General features: G+C 36.3%; 1 protein-coding gene across 3 annotated transcripts in view; it reads left to right on the top strand.

The window, feature by feature from the left end:
* Positions 1–19,307, top strand: part of LOC129805598 (transcription factor AP-4) — a 95,033-nt gene continuing 75,726 nt past the window's right edge. For all 3 annotated transcript variants that reach the window (XR_008752097.1, XR_008752098.1, XM_055853630.1), the window contains exon 1: positions 1–610. Coding sequence is in view for 1 of the 3 variants with exons in the window: in XM_055853630.1 (XP_055709605.1) it covers positions 537–610 (74 nt within the window). In the remaining 2 variants the exon portion in view is untranslated. The remainder of the gene's footprint in view (positions 611–19,307) is intronic.

Below are 19,307 nucleotides of genomic sequence, written 5' to 3'. Positions count from 1 at the left end.
GAAACGTCGAACGCAACTTTTCACCCGCGAGACAGAAGTAGTTTTCTATGGGAAATTGCAGAAAAATCAACAAATTTGCTAATATTTTGGCGTAAATGGGTGTCTCTGAGGTGTCTAAGTAAAAGTGCATTGAGAAAATAGTATGCTTTGGTGGAGTTTATAGTGGAAAATAGTGAAAATGTGTTTCCGCCCAGATCGCGGAGCATTCCAGTATCGGTGAAATAGCGTCAGCCTAAAAAGTCTCAGCTGTTTCCCGCCATCAGAAGTCTTCGGGATTTCATGCTGTTCGGTGTGAGGTGCAGTTTTCGGTGGAGAAAAATCTAATTTTCTGTGTACTATTGGACATTTTCACCTTGTGAATTAGTGTTTATTGTTTGACTGTGTTGTTGGGAAGACAAATTGCGTCGGAGCTAAACAATTTTTCCCCCCAAATTACTTGTGCAAAGCAAAAATAGAAAAACAATTTCTTTTTTTCTCTCCCATCTTTCCTTCCCGGGCCACACAAGAATCCGTGTGTTTGCGGCGTGTTGTGCAAAATGTCAATTGTGGGTAATAAAAGTGAAGAATTTGTTGTGGTGGAGACTCTGCAGAAATCCGACGAGAAATTCATGTGAGTACCAAAAGCATGCTTTAATTCTCCAAAAATACTGCGTTTATTTTTCTGGGAGGTCTGCGACGGGCAGAAAATATCCCTGGGGTGTCGAACAGTGGGCTGAGGCGGCAAAAGCGCGATCGGAATGTGCGCCGCAGCGTGTTCTGTGGCTGCACCGGCCGCTCGCGGGAAAACGTGTGTGCTGTGCAGAAAAAAAGCGCAAAAATGGTTGTGTTTTGAGCCCGAAATGGAGCTCCGATTGGAATTTGTGCCTTCTGCGTCGCATTTTGCCATATACATATCTACCTGCCCCGCACACAAACACACACACATTCACAGCCAAAAGGCGATCGAATGCAAAATTTATACGTCGCAAGACCATCTGCGGGGAAAAATCCACGTTTAGCGCGTGTTGAGGGTGAAACAGGCAGCGGAGGATTTGCATGAGACGGGCGCGGCGCCACATGCGAGCACACCCTTGCGGCCTGAACACGCACTTTTTCAGCTGTTCGTCTCGGTCACCCTCCTCAATTTTCGGTGGTTCTCCTACTTGAAAAAAACAAAATCTTCATCACATTGCTTAACCTTCTCGGGTAAGAAGGTGAAATACAATGCTACGCAGTGGATTTCCGGACACAGCCGCCCGAGAGAGAGAGTCAAAATCTCCGGGGTATGTGCAGGAAAAAGAGGCGACGCAATCGAAGAAATCTCACAAAAGTGCGGCGTGGCTTTTACCCACACGCACAAAAGCGGCGGCCAGAGTAGGGCCAAAAATAGTGATGCGAGCGGGTGAGAGCGAGTGAGAAAGTCCGGCTCGGAGGCTTCCCATATCGATCGATGCACCAACACACATACCCACAAGATTTGAATGTGTGCGTGAGCGCTGTGAACCACAGCAGGCGACATCGTAGCGTATAGATGGATTCTCGTGCTCAGCCGCTCTCTCTCACTCTCTTCCCCGAATCCAAAAACCGTGGATTACGTAAAATAAAAGTGTCTCATTTAGCTTCTCCTGGTTGCCCGGTTAAAAGCGTACTTATCAAATGCAAGTTACCGTACCCCACCCTCCCACACTAAACACCATCCACATGCTCACGTGAGTGCCATTTCGAGGGAATTCAGCGTCGATGAATCACCCAGACAGCTGACTCTCGATTATGTTGGAAAATGGCACTTTTGCCCATGACGCAATTTCCGGCGTTTCTTTTTTTTTTTCTTCAAGCGCCCAAGTCGCACTTGCCAAAGCCCACGGATTTGACATGGTGTAGGAAGGGGTGTACAGACAATGTGGGTGTGTGTGCGTGGGCCCTTAAGGCATACACACCGAAAAAAAAATCCAATATGAATGTCAAAATGGTGGCACGGGAAGGATCTTCCCCGTCCCTCAAACTAATTATTTCAGCTGTTTCGTCCCAGACAGTATACACACAGTGTGATATGAACCAAGTCAACTGGTTGCATCACCCAAACGCGTCTATTTGAAGCGAAAAAGAAAGATTGTAATAGAATGAAACCCAGAGAATTTTCTCTTCAAGAGGAGGAAATGACACATGAATTGCAATATAAAATATAAAGTCAGACGCATTTAGTAAGTCTGTAGCTTTTGCTCCGCATGGTGCGGCATGACATAATTCTGCTTCAAGAGAAATCTCATACATTGTGCGTCCTCTCTCCCTCGCTTGCCTATCACAAAAATAGACATCATCTCTAGCAAATGACCCAAAACTGTCTCGGAGTCATCGACAGTATTGCAAAATTGTGCTCGAGTTGCACATTGACAATTTCAGAAGGAAACATTGTTGATTGCTCTCAGAGTTCTTTTTTCCCGCCAAGACTTGGCGCGCATTTTGCCCACTCAGCCCCGTAGTCAAGTGAATTTGTCGCGAGGTTTTTCATCTCACACCATAAACAGAATACATTCGTAGGTTGGTTCAAGAACCCTTCGTATTCTTTGCATAGTTGAAGATAAAACACAAATATGCTTCTGCAAAAAAAAAAACATTCAAGAAGACGAATAATGCTAACGAAAATACACAAAGTTTGATCCGATTGTGGGTAATATGAGTACAGTAGACTCTCGCTAATTCGGCTCTTTTAAGATCGGGCTACTTTTTAATTCGGGCAGCGGTTACATTTGAAAAAAGTTTGTTGTCATTTTTCAAGTTTGATTACAATTATCAAATGAATTAAATATGCTCAAATTTGGCATGTCTTAGTTTTGATGTGATTTTGCATTATTGATGGATTTTCATGCAATTTACGTTATATATGAGTGTGTAAACTCAATATCTATATGCACATGAATAAAAAATCGTTGCATTTCAAAAAGTTTGTCGCCCGAATTTCTGTCTAATTCGGCTGACATTTCCGCACCATATGCCCGAATTTGAGAGAGTCTACTGTATAATCAAGTATGGCCGGAGAAAAATTGACAGCTCACACCTCTTCAAAATTTTCATTCAAAATTTTGAGTAATTTAGAGACAGGTTAACGATACCATAACTTATTAATCTGGTCAACTTTTACATTTTTTAAGAATGATATAAGGTAAAGTACCCTGTAGTCGGCCGGTTTCTCAACTCGGCCAGTGCGACTATTTATTCAATTTACTTAGATTTGTTATAATATGGTCTTACCGATTTAACATTAGCCGTACTCACTATGGCGTTGTTATCTCGTAATCTCCGTAATCTGTTATCTTGTTATAATTTTTATAAAATACATTACGAGAACATAACGAGATAACGAGATAACGATATTACAAGATAACAGCGCCATAGTGAGTACGGCTAGTGTATTATAGTGTATATTAACGTAAATCAGTGAAAATTTCATAGAAATTGACTATAAAACGTTAAAAAATTGGTTAAATAATTCAACTGGCCGAGTTGAGGAACCGGCCGACTAGAGGGTACTTTACCTTAGTTACTTTTTGTATATTTTAAAATAAATCTCGGAATATCAAAAATTTATATAGTTTTTAGTAAGTTACAAAATCGAAGGCTCCATTCCATACTATTCTAAGTCGACTTAGAATTATTTTACTCCGAGAGATATGTTATTCTCGGAACCGAGATCTACAACTGGTAAGCATTTGGTGGTCGTCCGACGTTCGGGTAACGAGATATTCGATTTTTTTTTCGAAAAAATTTACACGAGCAGCATCGGAAAACGCCAACTTCAAATTACTGTTCTGAAAAATTGTCATTCTAAGATAGAGTAGCATGCAATGGAGCCGTCGAAATAATTTAAAAAAAAACGCTTTGTGCGTAGTATTCAAATTAACGAAAGCGGTAAAGGATGAATTACTAAAAGCCTAATAACTTTGCCCCTTGTTGTACATAAGCTTCTCTTTAATTCTATTACTTTTATGGATGATCTTCATTAATCGTTTATGGCAGGAGTGTGCAAGCACCGTTTGAAACCGAATAAACGTCAAAATAAGTTTGTTGAGTTAGCATTTTGACCATTGACGTAAAAGTTTCATTTGACATTTGTTCGGTTTCAAACGGTTTTTGCACACCTCTGGTTTATGGTAAATTGGATTTTTGAAAAAGCTTACGAATAGCAGAGTGTCAAAGTCACCCTCGAAAGCCAAACTGATCCGCGCTCCTGCACCTTGAAAGTTTGCAATACGAGAATTGAACAGACTTCTTAAGTTTTTTGGTTCACAACAAAATTGATCGGGGCTTTAAAAACTGTCCTTAATAAATAACGCAAAATTACGAATTTATTTGCCAATTGGAATCAAATCATATTAGTTCGCGTTTCATACACCGCGCTCCGGTGAATGAATCCAAATGAATGAATCCAAATGTATCCCAATTGGTTGAAAACTACGTTCCTCTAAATGATTTTTTTCACTGTGCTAGCTGAAGAAATTTCAGCCTTTTCTACTCATATTTAGTTAAATTGATTCGAGTTCCTGAAGGGTTTTCCAGAATTCCTATGAGTTCTTGGGTTCTGCGTGGGTTCCCGGGTTTCTCCTGCTTTTCTCATGGGTTACTTAGATTCCCAAACATTCGTTATGGGTTCCCAGAGTTCCTTTTTTTCTATTAGATCCTTCTACGGGCTTCAGACCTAAGACTTAGCTATCTGGCTTAACTCCCCTAATTCCTGATCAGGCACGATTTTTTAGAAAATTGTTTTTTAGGATTGGATTATAAGGGCAAATTATTCATTAGATTTTCAAAAATCAATAAAATTGCTCGTTATTTAGATTTTTGAGACCTCCGGGAACTGGGCTAAACCTCCAGTCTGAAGCCGGCATTAGGTTCCTTGGGTTAGAACCCACATAGGCTCAGGCAGATATTCTAAAGTATCTAGCCTGTAAAATTTATCAGTAAAGAGTCATCTTAAATTGTGGGGATCTCAGTGGCGCAATAGAAAAGATCGCTGGATCTTAGGATCTTAGTCGATCCCTGGCTTGACTCACAGTTGTTGTGCGTATTGAATGTTAGGAATGACATTTTCAATGCCTCTGCTCAAAAAAGTCTGGGAGCATTAAAGAAGTTTCCACACTGCGGGAAGGCGCTCCTGGGCGGTTTACACATGGACTTAGTAGATTCTTCCACCGCGGAATATAATAGCAACAAAACATTAGCCGTACTCACTATGGCGTTGTTATCTCGTAATCTCCGTAATCTGTTATCCTGTTATAATTTTTCATTTATAAAATACATTACGAGAACATAACGAGATAACGAGATAACGATATTACAAGATAACAGCGCCATAGTGAGTACGGCTATTACATTGTAACAAAGTATTCCGATACGATTTATATATATACGATAATCTTAAACTGTCATACACTGAGGGCTTAGGTTTATCGATTAGAGGTCCTTTCCATAAATTTACTTTACCTAATTCTTCACTGCCAGATTTTACAAGCTAAATTCTCTGAAGGATCAGCTTGAGTCTATTTTGGTCGCTAATTCGAAACCTCAAGTTAGAGTTCCCCGTTATAGGTTGCCCCTTACTACGAATATTGCCTATTTTTATTATATTATTTAATAAAATAAAATTAGTCGAGCAGCATAATTGTTGAGTTCCTTCAGTCAATTTACCACCTTGGATAGTTCTAATATATATAAATTTCGAAACCGATTCCTAAGACCTATTGACCTAATGGCAATGTAATGTTTCTTTGAAAAAAAAACAGACAATTTTAAAAATTCTGGCGCCAATAGAACAAAAGGCAGCAGCAGACTTTATGAATATTTAAAAAATAATATTCATATTTTACAGAGTCACTGTGATAATGATAAAAGAATTACAATGTTCAGTAGAATGGTTGATATATCGTCAGTTAATTCATAAAGTCCGTTTAGTATGTTTACGCAATTGACGAGATGTCCTCGAAAATCTGCACTTCGTTCCATTTCCTTCCTTTTGATGGTCAATTTCATGTCATATGTCAGGAGATTGTTTATTCATTGTTGTATGGAAATTGATTTCTTTTTTTTTCCTCACTCTTCACTCAATCAAAATGTGTCCTTGTCTCTCAAAAGAAAGAGCAACTATAAATGCGTCAAAAAAAAAAAACGATGCAAAATCATTGGAATGTCAATGCATCTGGGAAGCATATGACTATAATCATGCAATTTCTAACAAAACGGCAAGGCCTCTGAACTGCGTGGGCTAGCGATTTTTTTTTTGAGTGATTTAAAAAGCCCATGCTCGACAACGGCGCTATTTTTCTACAATATATACAAGTATATATATGTATCTACGTTGTGGCATACGTATACGGCAAGACTTATAATGTACATTTCATATGTATCAGATCAGCTGATAGATGTCATATAGCACAATATGCCATATGTAGGCTTTTGTATAGTGAATGCCCAGGGAGAAAAAAAAGTGAGACAGAATGATATTTTGCTACCACAATTTCCTCCGTAACTGCGACGATATATAACATAAAAACTTAGGTACTAAAGTTTACAAAAGTCGTATAAATAATGCATTGGGAACAGACTAAAGACGTATGAATTTAAATACCCTACTGACGTCATTCGTTGCAAACTCAACATGGGCTTTACCCCAACATCATCCACCTAAACCCTAATTGGAAATGAGTATTAATTGGCAATGTTAATTTGCATTGATTGGGAGTTTTTTTTAATTACTTGCCTGAAATGATGTCCATGAAGAGTGCGCTACAAGGTGGCTTAAGTGAATTTCTGAGAAGTACCACGAAAAATAAAAACTTTCATAAAGTGAAACCATATTGGTGTCATTCATGTGAACGTATTTCACTGGAAATAAACAGTCAGTCAGGTGCTTATTTGTTTATTCAATTTTCCCTCCAAGTATCTTGGTTGTGTTGTATTCTCTGCGAAAAATGTGGGAACTCACGACTCAACATCCCATGGTTGACGTCATTCCCACTTAAAGCATGATATACATAAGATTATTTTACTATATACGTTACCAATTTGTTCCATGAATATCAATATAATGTTCACATGGAGGATATTTGACATCTTAGTTGGTGTAATATTGGTAATTTAGGAAAAGCTATAAAAGTAGATTAGTAAATTGATTACTCAACTTTTAAATTTGTCTCAACTTTAGATCAATAAAGAGTGTGCAGTTGTAAAAACTACGATGATTGATCATGTTCCTAGAATCCAGAAACAGTAAGATTTAAATCCGGTTTTCTGATTCAACTTCAGTTAGCCTTATAAAAATATTTTATTAGTGATACTTTACAATCTCTCAACTTCTATTGTTTTAAGTGAAAGCCGACTTTATCTGATCACTTCTAAAGTGTGTGCTGAAAAATACATTTGTCCGACCGCCCGACCGTTGCTTCGTAGTATGAACGGTTTTAAAGAGCGAACGGTAAGGGATATCGACTTGCGATCGGTAAAGGTTTTATATCGGACAATATAAAAGATATTATTGTCAAATCCATTTCATGTTCAATAGCTCATTCCCTATAACATGGATTAGGCTCAAATTTTAGAACATATTGGAGAAGATTTTCCGTCAGGCAACGAAAAAATAGCGATCGTGTCGTTATTCTCCTCGCTGTTGACAACCCTTCCTACTGTAATCTAAAGGTTACTTCCCTGACTTGCTTCAGACTGAGTGGTTTAGTCAGTGTATCATGGGAAGGCTCAGTGCCGATTGTGACTTTGAAAATAAGGGCGACCACCTGTTGAGAATTGAGTGTTAGGGCCTTGACAGACTTGAGGATTAGCCGAGAGACCGCTTAGCGTAATTATATTAGAAATAATGGTTAAACTACATTTCCACCATTTTCCACTAAGTCGTCTCTCGGATTAAGTCGTAAGTGTGTCTAAGGCATAATGTGCTGGAGGACATGTCTACGACTTAAGTCGAGAGACGGCTTAACGCAATTATAATCAAATAATGATTAGACTACATTTCCATCAGATTATGACAAAGCTGTCTCTCGGATTAAGTCGAGAAACGGTTTAGTTAGTGGGAATTTAGTCTAATCATAATTTTGATTATATTTACGTTATGTCGTCTCTCGGTTTAATTTGTAAAGTGTGTCCAGCATAAGCATCTGTAGTCCGGAAGGGTTACAATATGTTATAGTTGGGTCTCAGAATTTTTAATTAAAAGGAAATATAATCTTCAAATACTCTGACCGATGATATGGAGTATTAGAATTGCATTTTTAAAATGCCAATGACTTATATTCTAATTAGTTTTATTTGTATTGAATGATCTGTTTGTTTTTTTTGTGAATTATTCTCAGATAGTCGAGAATGTTTAATCCGTCTTCTTCATACTAAGTGTCACAACGGGCCATGTTAGTCCTTGATTCAGATTGTAATTCTTGTCAATTGGTATTTTTTCAAGCACAGAGCATGATGCGTTGGACTGCATTGCTTTAACCAGATACTTCTGCGCCATAGATCCTTCATTTTATTTATTTAGTTACGAGATCTTTATTCCAATTCTAATTATCAGAACACCATAATTTAGTGTGACCACTGACAAGAGCACTGAAATCGAAAAATCGATTTTTGAATTTCGATATCGCATATCTCAGAAATTAAATGATACGTTTCGATGATATTTCGATTATGTTTCGATGAAACGATCATAACTTTACAGAACTAAATATTCCGTAGTAATTCCTTTCGACGACTATAATTCAATACGTTATCATCAGTTTTATCAGAAACTCTAGACTTCATACCCAAACATTCAACAAACGAAACATTTGCGATTTAAAATCAATTTAGATATAGTAAGCTGAGAATAATATTTTTTGTGTATATTTCTGTTTTATTTTTTGTGCGTGATTATTCATATTCAACTTAAAATTAATTCAATTATATTTTTCGATAAAATTGCTATATATATTTTCTCTGATTCAAATTAATCGCGGAACTGATTTGCTTTATACCGCTGAGAATAGTTTACTCGACATGCCTGTTTGTCATTTAAATTCAACAAACAATCGTATACGCACGCATTCGATGTATTCCGAACGTGCATTAAAAGAATCTCATCTACTATAAGTTTATCTAGGCTTATCATTGATTTTCAAAATAGACCTCCCCCGAGGCGTTGATGACCGGCATTCGTAATCTGTTCTGCGAAATAATCCAATATCTTCAGCAATATTTCACGTAGTTAGTAAATGTCACTTGAAAAGTTTCGCGATAAGTGAGTTTTTTTTTTAATTTGTTGTAAAATATGGGTTAATTGCTTAACGACTATCGTGAGCTTTAAATTAAATTAAAAATGGTGAATGGGTTGAGATATTTAATATCGGAAAGAGCATTTTATACATATACACACAGTTATTACATTTGGAAATTTACTTGTGTATTATTAATTTTTATTGTTTGATTTTTTAACTACAATTTTCCCGTATATCCGTACAGTAATCTAATTTGCTATGTAAACAGTCAAGTGTAATATTAGCGTCAACATTTACACTGATGGCGCACGGAGTTGTTTTTTTAATTAAAACGCACGTTTCAATTTTAACACAATTATTGGATAACTCTTTAATGGTCGTGAGTGGAGTCAATTTGTAGCGTCTATTTGTTATGGAAGAGGGAGGAGAGAGAAAAAGAGAAAAAATGTGCAATAATGCATCATGCTGACAGGAAAGTAAAAAAAAAAATATAATAAAAAATGTGAGTAAAGTAAGTTGGAGCAAATGATAAGAGCCGGCGCCCATCATATAAGCTCAGCCCCTCTACAATTTTGCGCGGGAAAGGCATCCATTGTACATATATATCTCTGTGGTAGTCAGCTACACCAACATCATATGATCGATTATATGGGATTCTATTTTCGCAACAAATTACTCAGTTATTAATTGTATAGCGATGCATTTTGAAGTGTGCACTTTATGTGCTTGGAGCGCCGAGTTCAAAGTCATGCGAAAAGAGAAGTTAATAAATGTTTCATTCTCTCAGTTTCTTATTCATCAGACATTTTTCCCTTACCTTGATATCGTTTCAAATACATCTACATTCACTGTTTTTGGCTTTAAATAAAACGCCTCCGCGAACTTGATACCTTTTCTCTCTTCTAGTCCACTTACTCTCTTATACCTTCCTTTAATGCCAAAGGAGTTTAACATTGCAATGGAGGAATACAAGAAACAAAAAAAAAACAAAACTTTTAGAAAACACTCTTCAAACTTTACCATGATTAAATATTTCTCGCCCACGTTACTCTTCGTTAAACGAGAAATAGAGAGAAAATATATTTATCTAATTTTACCGCATGTTGCAAGTATAGCTTTTACATGAGGAAGTCTTGTGTCTCTTGTATTTATTTGATAGTACCGATGCCGCCAGGTTTTTTTTTCGTTTATTTTTGCTAGTGCACTTGGTCGCGTGATTGCATTTTGATTGAATTTGTATGATAAATATTTCATCCTAATTATTTTCAATACGTTACCGTAAATAAAGTGAGTCATTAGATGCTGTGAGAGGAATGTATACTTTCAAATATGAACACAATAAAGTGGGAATTAATTTATAATAACTAAAAGCTTTTTCATATTTAGATCATGAATTCTGGTTTAAGTATTTTATCAGTTGTGAAGCCTTGTGTTCGGTAATTGAGGTCCTAGGTCCTGAGATAGAAGTATATAAACGTCGTTTTTTTACGTAGTTGGTAAAGGTTCAAGTGAAATGTATACGTTATATACGGCTATTGCCTGCTTATCACAACCAATTTTTATTGCAAATCTTTTTACTAATCGTTACGTCGAATCGGGACAACAAGAGGAAGCATTTTGGGATAGAAAGTTACAGTTTAGCCATTGGCGTATGAAAGAAAATTGTTGAATAGCTTGAGGCATAGTCTAAAGTTGCTTCCAGGATCCACTTTGTTACGGGTATATTAAAAACATGAGGGAGTTTTTGTGGAAAAAAGCGTAGGTAGTCCAGTATAGATCATACTAGAAAAAGTTTGTAGTAGGACTGTTGAGACTAGAGAAATTGGAGGGAGAAAGCTCGTCCTGACGACGACTTTTCTAAGTTAACGGTACCAAACATTGTTCAGCTGGGTTGGTAACTCTGAGGGGAACTATAACGGCGGCTAACCTCAAGTTACAATATCGCTACAGTTCCGCTAGATGGAGTTGTGAGTGCTCGACGAGTTATTCCGATGGCACAATCGAATCGAATCACTCGGTTGTCACCAGTGAAGCAAGGGGTACGCTGGATTCGTGGCTTGCTTTAAATGGGGCAATGCGGTTCATTTCCGGAAGGCTAGCGATGAGGGGTGCTGCAGCATTTTCTGGCGTGGATCCATAGCAATTCTCGCTACAAGTTGCACAAGGTCCCCTTATATGTTTTATTTTAGGATCCATATAACAGGGAAAGAAAGGTGCAGGGCAACAAAATCAAAATCGGAAACGAAGTTGTAGAGAGGCTTTGAGCTAATTTGTAGGTAGCCTTTCAATCCATAGACTTATTGGAAATCATCATCACGGCTGCAAGCAGGAACTAGACAAGATGATAGATGATATAAAAATAATGCTATAATAGAAGAAAGGTATTCTGAATTCGAGATTGTAGAGTTGTACTTCAATGTTATAACCACTGATCCAATATCCGTTTAATACTGTAATTGGGATAGGCCATCCACAAAATCCAAACCTCATATCTGAACCTATCTCGTAAATTCTAATTCAACTGAGTACGCATATAAACCATATAATCTAATCCTTCTTTGTAACATCTAGTTGGTCTAGCTTATATGTATCAAAAGCAGACAAATCTTGTTTTATAGGTTTATAAGATTAAAGGCTCATGGGTCTAGTTTCACCAGGTCTTAAACAAACATCAATTGAAAATTTAGAGTCAAGCTATAGGGATATCTTCATGAGGTTCATTAGTGTAAGATTTCAGTCACAACCTATATTAGTTTAGATAGCATATCCAATTCAATACAACGCAATTGGAATAACAAACCTGTGATCTTATCATATTGTCTGTTCACAAAGTTCGCATTTTTCTAAAAAGGTTTCAACATCAGCCAAAATAACAAGATTAAGATATACCTTTGAGAGGTATCGCAAACTAAATCAGTAGTATCCAGTTTTTCCCGCTAATGTCACATTTATATAAGGAGTAGTGTTCGCAAAAAGTTTACAGAAGAGGTGTTGTTGCGTTGCTAAAAACGAACGAGGTGTAAAGTACAAAATAGAACGACATCAAGACGAAAAAAGCAAGAGACAGTCGGCGCTTATGACAATTTTCCTTTTTTTCGCGGTGGATGCCAAATGGTGCCGCCTGCCGACAATCCCAAATTGGTGGCGTGTCGACGCCACCACGTCGAGCCAAAACCGGTGAGTTTGAAACTTAACCTACGCAACATATGACGCGTCCTCACATGTCTCGTATGCCTCCTCTGCAGTATGCGCGAGCTCTCTGACCACAATAATTTTTTCTTGCCTCGTTACTTACTTATAACATCCAAAGCTGAAAGACTGATCAAATGACTGCATTCGGTGCGACAGACAGCAGATGTGCGTATTTGATAAGGAGGTGGAATGAATAAGGCGAAAAAAAGAAGACTGCAATGGACATTGTATTTTATATATAAAACTTATTCAATTAATTCACGAGGCAGCTTTTATGTGTGATTTTACCCCAGAGAGAGTATAGAGAAACTTTCTCCTCACGTCTTGTAAACGTTGGGAGTTTTGGGAGACAATCTATAAGACATAGCGAATACATACAATTGGGCACTCATTTGGCACAATTCCAACTGTTTTTCTGTCTTCATTTCTAAATACGACACATAACATGAGGAAGAAAGATGTGGAATTTCTATGAAATCAGGACATGGGGACTTTTTTTTGCCTTATTACTCTTCTATTACATCCACGTGACAGTACCAAATGTGTGCAATTCAAGAAATTAAATTACAATGTGTAAGATTCCACCGGTATCACAATGTCATTTACGGTGCAAAGGTATATAGCATTGTACAGCAGAAAAAAAAGTGTAATTTTCTTATAATGTAATTTATACTGTGAAGCCATGAAATTATGGCGCCACCTTGTCGGTTGCTATTTGCACAATTGGCACCAACATCTATTACATTCTAAGCCTTACTTTTCTCTCAAAACCCAACATCACATTTTCTTCAACAGATATATAAATGTGATGTACCCACAGATGGAACGATTAATATATATATATAGTATATAGATAATGCCCAAATACTCCGAGAAGAAGTGCATTAACCTGAGGAAGTTTCGATTAACTCTATACCTGTGACACTATTTTTGTGTAAAAATACTCATTTATCTTGAAAATTCTTGACATATTTAATGAAAATGTCACTGAGCGATAAGATACGATATATATATATATATTTTGCAATTACGCAATTTTTGACACAAATTGATAAAACACATACATATATCTTTTGACTGTTTAAGTGCTCCTTAAAATAAATTGTGGAATATTCCTCCAAAAATCACTGTGAAAAGAGCTTTTTGTGAAAAAGAAAGAAAAAAAAATGAAGACATTCAATACATTCACGAAATTTGAGGTAATTCCATAAGAAGACACATTGTAACTTGAAAAGATCAAATACACTTTTTTTCAACAATGTGTAAATTGAAGGCAGGTTATTTGCTCGTGAAGAAAAGTGCCTATTAGTAATCACGTAATTGTAGAAATTATCACATATCATTATTTCTTGTGTAAACACTGATTTTCGTACAGTCATATCCATAAAAAAAATATATTCAATAATACCTTTGATCTATCGGTATTTTTTGTGCAGATGGTAAATTATCGGTAAAACTGATAGTGCTATGAAACAATAATGTGAAAAAAACTAATGGAAGCAATTATGGATACTTTATCTTTCGGTTCGAAGGACCACAATAATGACTATATAATTACTTTTGTTTTGTAAACTTATATAGAAAAATTAGTAATTGAATTTTTGCACCGTTTTTCCCAAAAACTGTAATATATGGAAGACGAATCAGATATTTGCCATCCGTTCTATCCTCCAAAAGCGTAGAAGTGACTCCTTGTGGCAGGGTTTCCTGGACTTCAGGATAATCCCACTTAAGTATTTATATACTTTGAAGACTTTCTAAAGGCTCTAAAGGTCTATTTTGAGCGTAGTGGCTCCTTTAATATGCGGGAGGGGGGTCCACAAATGAACTTGCCTCTTCCTAGGAGTGAATTGTTTAGAAGTTATTTATAGAAGTAGTTTAGTTTCTGATTTTCCCTGTCTACCTGATAAGATCGGTAGTGAAGTCGGTCGACAGCCACAACTAAGTATAAATGAGTAGAACAAATTGAATTGAAATTGAATCTATATTGCGATGAGACGTTTTTAGGCGGTATACAATGGACTTAACCAACTTCGCAGATTCTTCCCATATTGGACGACATTATAAAAATGACTAGCTAGTAATACAAATATCTTGATACGATTAATAATAGTGAACCAAGGGCATAGGAATAGGGAATAGGAAATAGGAAACTTCATCAATTCGATCTTTTCGAAGAAGTTAACACTAAAGCGTATACTTCGGTAGAGAAAACCATGACAAATCAACTACGTAAAACACTGTTAGAAGTGAAATCTTATGCATTCCAGACTCCAGACGCCAAAGTATTAAGAATGCACCGAAAGTGGTCTTCAAACCAGAATTTTATTGTAGTTCCTGAGGTTTTTTTATGTTTTGGATTTCTGAAATGCAAGCAATTGCAGTATTTTTTTTAATGTGATAGATTAATAATTGCCCTCTGTAAAAATTATCCTAAAACACTTGTTAAGTAATTAAAGTTGTTAAGCAGTCTTCAGACTAGAGGTTTAACCCAGTTCCTGAAGGTCTCAAAATCCTAAATAGCGTGCTTTTTGAGAACCTAATAGATCATTTATCTTTAATAATCCAATCCTAAATTAAGTTTTTCCAAAAAATCGTGATTGATAAAAAATTAGAGCAGTTAATGGCTAAGCCTTATGCCGAAAATAGACACAGGCTTATCCTAGAGAATACTCAGCTCGTAAAATTTGACGGTATAGGATCAGCCCAAACTATCATACACTGAGGATTTAGGATCAAGGATTAGCGTTTTCAGCGTAAATTTCTATTAAATCTCCACACTTTGATTGCTGAAAGGCTTCATAAGTGAAATATCAATAGATTTTTCGTACAGTAAGGAGCACTCTGATCTTCTCTTTACTCCAATCTTAATGCATTTTAAGATTTTGCGATATTGCGTACCATTAATCTCCATGTTTTTCACCCAATTGACATTTCGAAAAGCATCCGAAAAACCCCAAAGTGAAGCTTTTTATTTTCAGCACTGGCGCTGATGTCGCCTAATCCCCGTAATTTCACTAGACCTAATGAATTTAGAAGATCAGCCTGATCCTCCATGGGCTGATCCGTGAGTGTATCGACACCAATCCTAATTTTTCGGGCTGATCCCTAAGCCGATCCCTGTGTCTATTTTGGGCTTTAGGAATTAAGCTCGTATTAGCTCACGTAGATAAAACTTACGGCGTTATCACACTTGCTTAATGTGATTCACATTAATTGTCGCTTGTGAGCGTCCATATATGTTATTTGTGTCTTTGAGTCTTAATATTTGGGTTTTTTCTATTCATTGATGAAGAAGTGGACTTGGCCTGCAAAAATAAGTTTAAATTTACCTAAAGCATAAATATTTTTCACATTAAAAAATTAAAGAGAAAATCGCATTAATTTTTCCCATTAATGCTATAAATTAATTTATATCAAATTTTGCGGGCCAAGTCTACCTTTTAATCGACAAATAGATCAAATTTTGAATATAAAAAGATTCAAATACACAAATTATACATTTGGACTCTCACCAGCGACAATTAATGTGAATCATATTAAAATTTTAATGTGCAAGTGTGATAACACAGTTAGGTCTGAAAACCGTTTAGGGCTATGATGGTAACTCATGTAGGGCACTTTTAAAGGCTTGCCATGTCACTTTGTCTGTGTGTAGTGCAAAGTATCTCAGTACGAAATGATTCTTGCAGGGTGATGGGGTTCAAAATGCTACTATACTTCACGAATGGCGTAAGCGTTCATAAAACGATTTTGGGGAAATTCATAACAAACAAGGATCAATCTAAGGATGAGATTGTTTAACAAATTGTGCAAGAAAAAAACATGTGTAACATTGTCCCTGTTTCGTTCCACTCTGCCCCAGATGGGAGATATTTGAGATAAAGCGTTACAGTAGATGCGGATACAGGGGTTGACATTGCACATTTCACAAGCTTTTCTTAAATTCTAGCACTTAAAGATGATCTTTACTGATCGGACATGGTAGATCGGATCGGTGAAGACCATCACCCGCATTTGCGGTAGATGAAATGTTTTCCTTACTCAAAAAAAAAACTTGATTTCTGAGGTCCATCGAGTTCTTTTAATGAAGACATCCTATATGAATTATTTCTAAATAGATATTCAGACGTGGCTTAGTTCATTTCACAAGAACTCCAAATTTATAAATAAGAAGCAAATGCAGTGATTTTTCAAAATATGTTACATCATTTGCCTTAACCCTTTAACGACGAGACAGTTTTCGCGGACCGAAAATCAACAATAAAAATGAAACCGATAAACAAAATCAGTAAAAGATCTTACATCTAGCCTTAGAAAATCCAACAAAGTCTGATTTGATGTATTTTTGGCTCTATGGACGCTAGGGACAAAAATAGCCAAAAAATTTTAGTACTTTTTCTGACAATACCAGTGAATGTTAATTTTCACTTTAATGAAAAATACTATGTTTGTGTATTGTAGTTTCTTTTCCCAAAACGGTTTTGCTTAAAAAAAATTGAAAGTATAAAAAGTAATTGAAATAATTTTCATTATGGGAATTTGAAAATTCGTCATTTTTTAGCTTAAAAATATACTATATAGCAAATAGCTGGAGACTTGCAAAAAATATTCTTGATTTCTTCAGCCTTCTACTTTGCATTTACGTACAAACATAAGGAAAAAATAACTTTAGGTAGTCAGGAAAAATTATTTTCTTTATGGGACACCGGTGTACCAATCGTCCTTAAAGGGTTAAAAGGATGGTGAAAATTTTCCCAAGTTTTTTTTTTCTTAAAAAATTAGAACAGTAAAAGTCACATCCATCAATATTAGGTGTGAAAACAGTATAACATAATTTCTTGACTTTGGAATGCTGCCTCAAAGTTCAAAAACACAAAACACATTAACCAACATCCCTACTTTCCCCTATGTTTTGTTTTATTTTCAACATCTTTCCAACAGTAAGTTCGTAACAATCGTCTTTCTGATAGACCTATAACTTCTGATCTTAATTTGAAAACTACTATATTTCGTTAAGGTATAAACCAGTTGTACTCCTGACCAATACGTCAAGCCAATACCACATTGTACCTATTAAGTAGAGGTAAAATAAGATAATTGGAATTGAAATCTAACCAAACGAGCATTAACATCTCTCTGTGGCTTCTGATAATCATTGGCTTGTAGGTGTGTATTGGAGGATATTAGAATTTGGTCCGGAGGAGGCGTGGGTGTAAGAAAAAAAAGAGCGGGAGAAGATTGTCTACTGGATTTGCGTAGGGGGGAAAAGCGGAAGATATGGGAGAAACCAGAAGTTTTCTCAATGAAGGGATAAAAGGAGAACAGTCACAGAAGTCAATGGCCAGAGCAGTAGTATATTTTATACACTTGTAGAAAATTGTGCTGTATGCCTTATCGTGTCGCAGGGTGTGGCGACCATGCTGCGAGAGCGCAAGAGAGATCTGGGAAAGTGGGGTTGATGTACTGCGCTGCATCAGGAGCATCACATATACACGTATATATAGATTTTTTGGTATATTTATATAGATATATGTATATAGTTTTTTTGGGAGGTCAAATAGAAAATGATGCTTTTTTGTGCTTCACCATAACAGGTTACTCATTACGACATAATCGAAGTTATAAAAAAAATAGTAGAAGACTGGTGAAAGAACTCTGAAGAAGAAAAATATGATTGTTGTAAATCAACCGGTTGGGTATTATGTGCTACTAAATATGAAAATATTTTGGGATTTCTAATGCCGCATGTGTTCGCACTGTAACATCACATGTGAGTGCGAATTGTGATTTTCAGAAATATCAGAGTGTATTCGACTTAGCACTAAACACTGAGGCGTGCTTCAAAAATAATCGCGCCCTAGAAATGTAGATGAGCATCGACAAAAAAAATCATCATGTGAGATGAGCCCGCCAAGAAAATCATTGAACTCATCTATGTTTTTTTTTTATGTAATCTACGGTGTTGTGCCACAGCATCATGTGAGATGTTTTCACCAAGTCTTCATTGTCTGTCCTGTTCCTCTACCTCTGAAAAAAAAATAACAAGCAGTCTCATTTTACTTGTTTTAATACCCTTTGTGTGATGTTGCATGGTTTTTTGTTGTTTTCTTCTTCTGAAATTCAGACGCGCCAAGATCCGAGCCAAAAATCTATGTTCATGCTTCAAGCATGTTACTAAAAGTACCAGGGCAATGCAATTAAAAAGTTTATGATGCACAAAAAGTGCAACAAGAAATTCAATGACATATTGTCAGTTAGAATAGTCGTTGTTGTCTTATTGCAAAATTATTAATAAAAACTTTTTAATTATTTCAAAATATAGGACATATACCAGTCTAGATATGTCTAATTAGGCATCTCAGCTCTCTCAGCTGATGAGACGAATTGGCACAAAAACATTAATGAAAAAAAAAAGACTCCATAAGATTTTTGTAGAGTGAAGAAAAAAGAAGATTGGGAGAGTAAACAAAAGCAGAAGGTACAATATAAGGAAAAATTTTCCGACAAATTGATCATTAATCATGATGGTGAATGAGTAAAATATTACAATGAACCATACGTCAATGACGAATGAAGGTGACGTACGATGGGTGACCCAAAGTGATCAGAATTTTTGTTAAAGTGCGATCTCTGTGCCCAAAAATTCTCTGACTCACGTGAGCTTTTAACATCTCTACAAGGCAATCTTGAATGTCACTTTTTCGGGGAGATGAAAAAGCATTATGATACGCAAAAAAATAATGACCAAGTGGAAAACATTTAGCATAATGCTTGAATTTGTGTCGGTGTTATGCTCTAGTTCGGATCTATTTTCACAAGTTTAGGCATTTTTCAAAGTTTATTCACTATGTCATTCTTTTTGTATTCGATTATCTGGGGTGA

The sequence above is a fragment of the Phlebotomus papatasi genome, chromosome 3 (genome assembly GCF_024763615.1).
Source record: "Phlebotomus papatasi isolate M1 chromosome 3, Ppap_2.1, whole genome shotgun sequence".
NCBI classification, from domain to species: domain Eukaryota; kingdom Metazoa; phylum Arthropoda; class Insecta; order Diptera; family Psychodidae; genus Phlebotomus; species Phlebotomus papatasi.
This window is presented reverse-complemented; position numbering and strand designations above follow the sequence as displayed.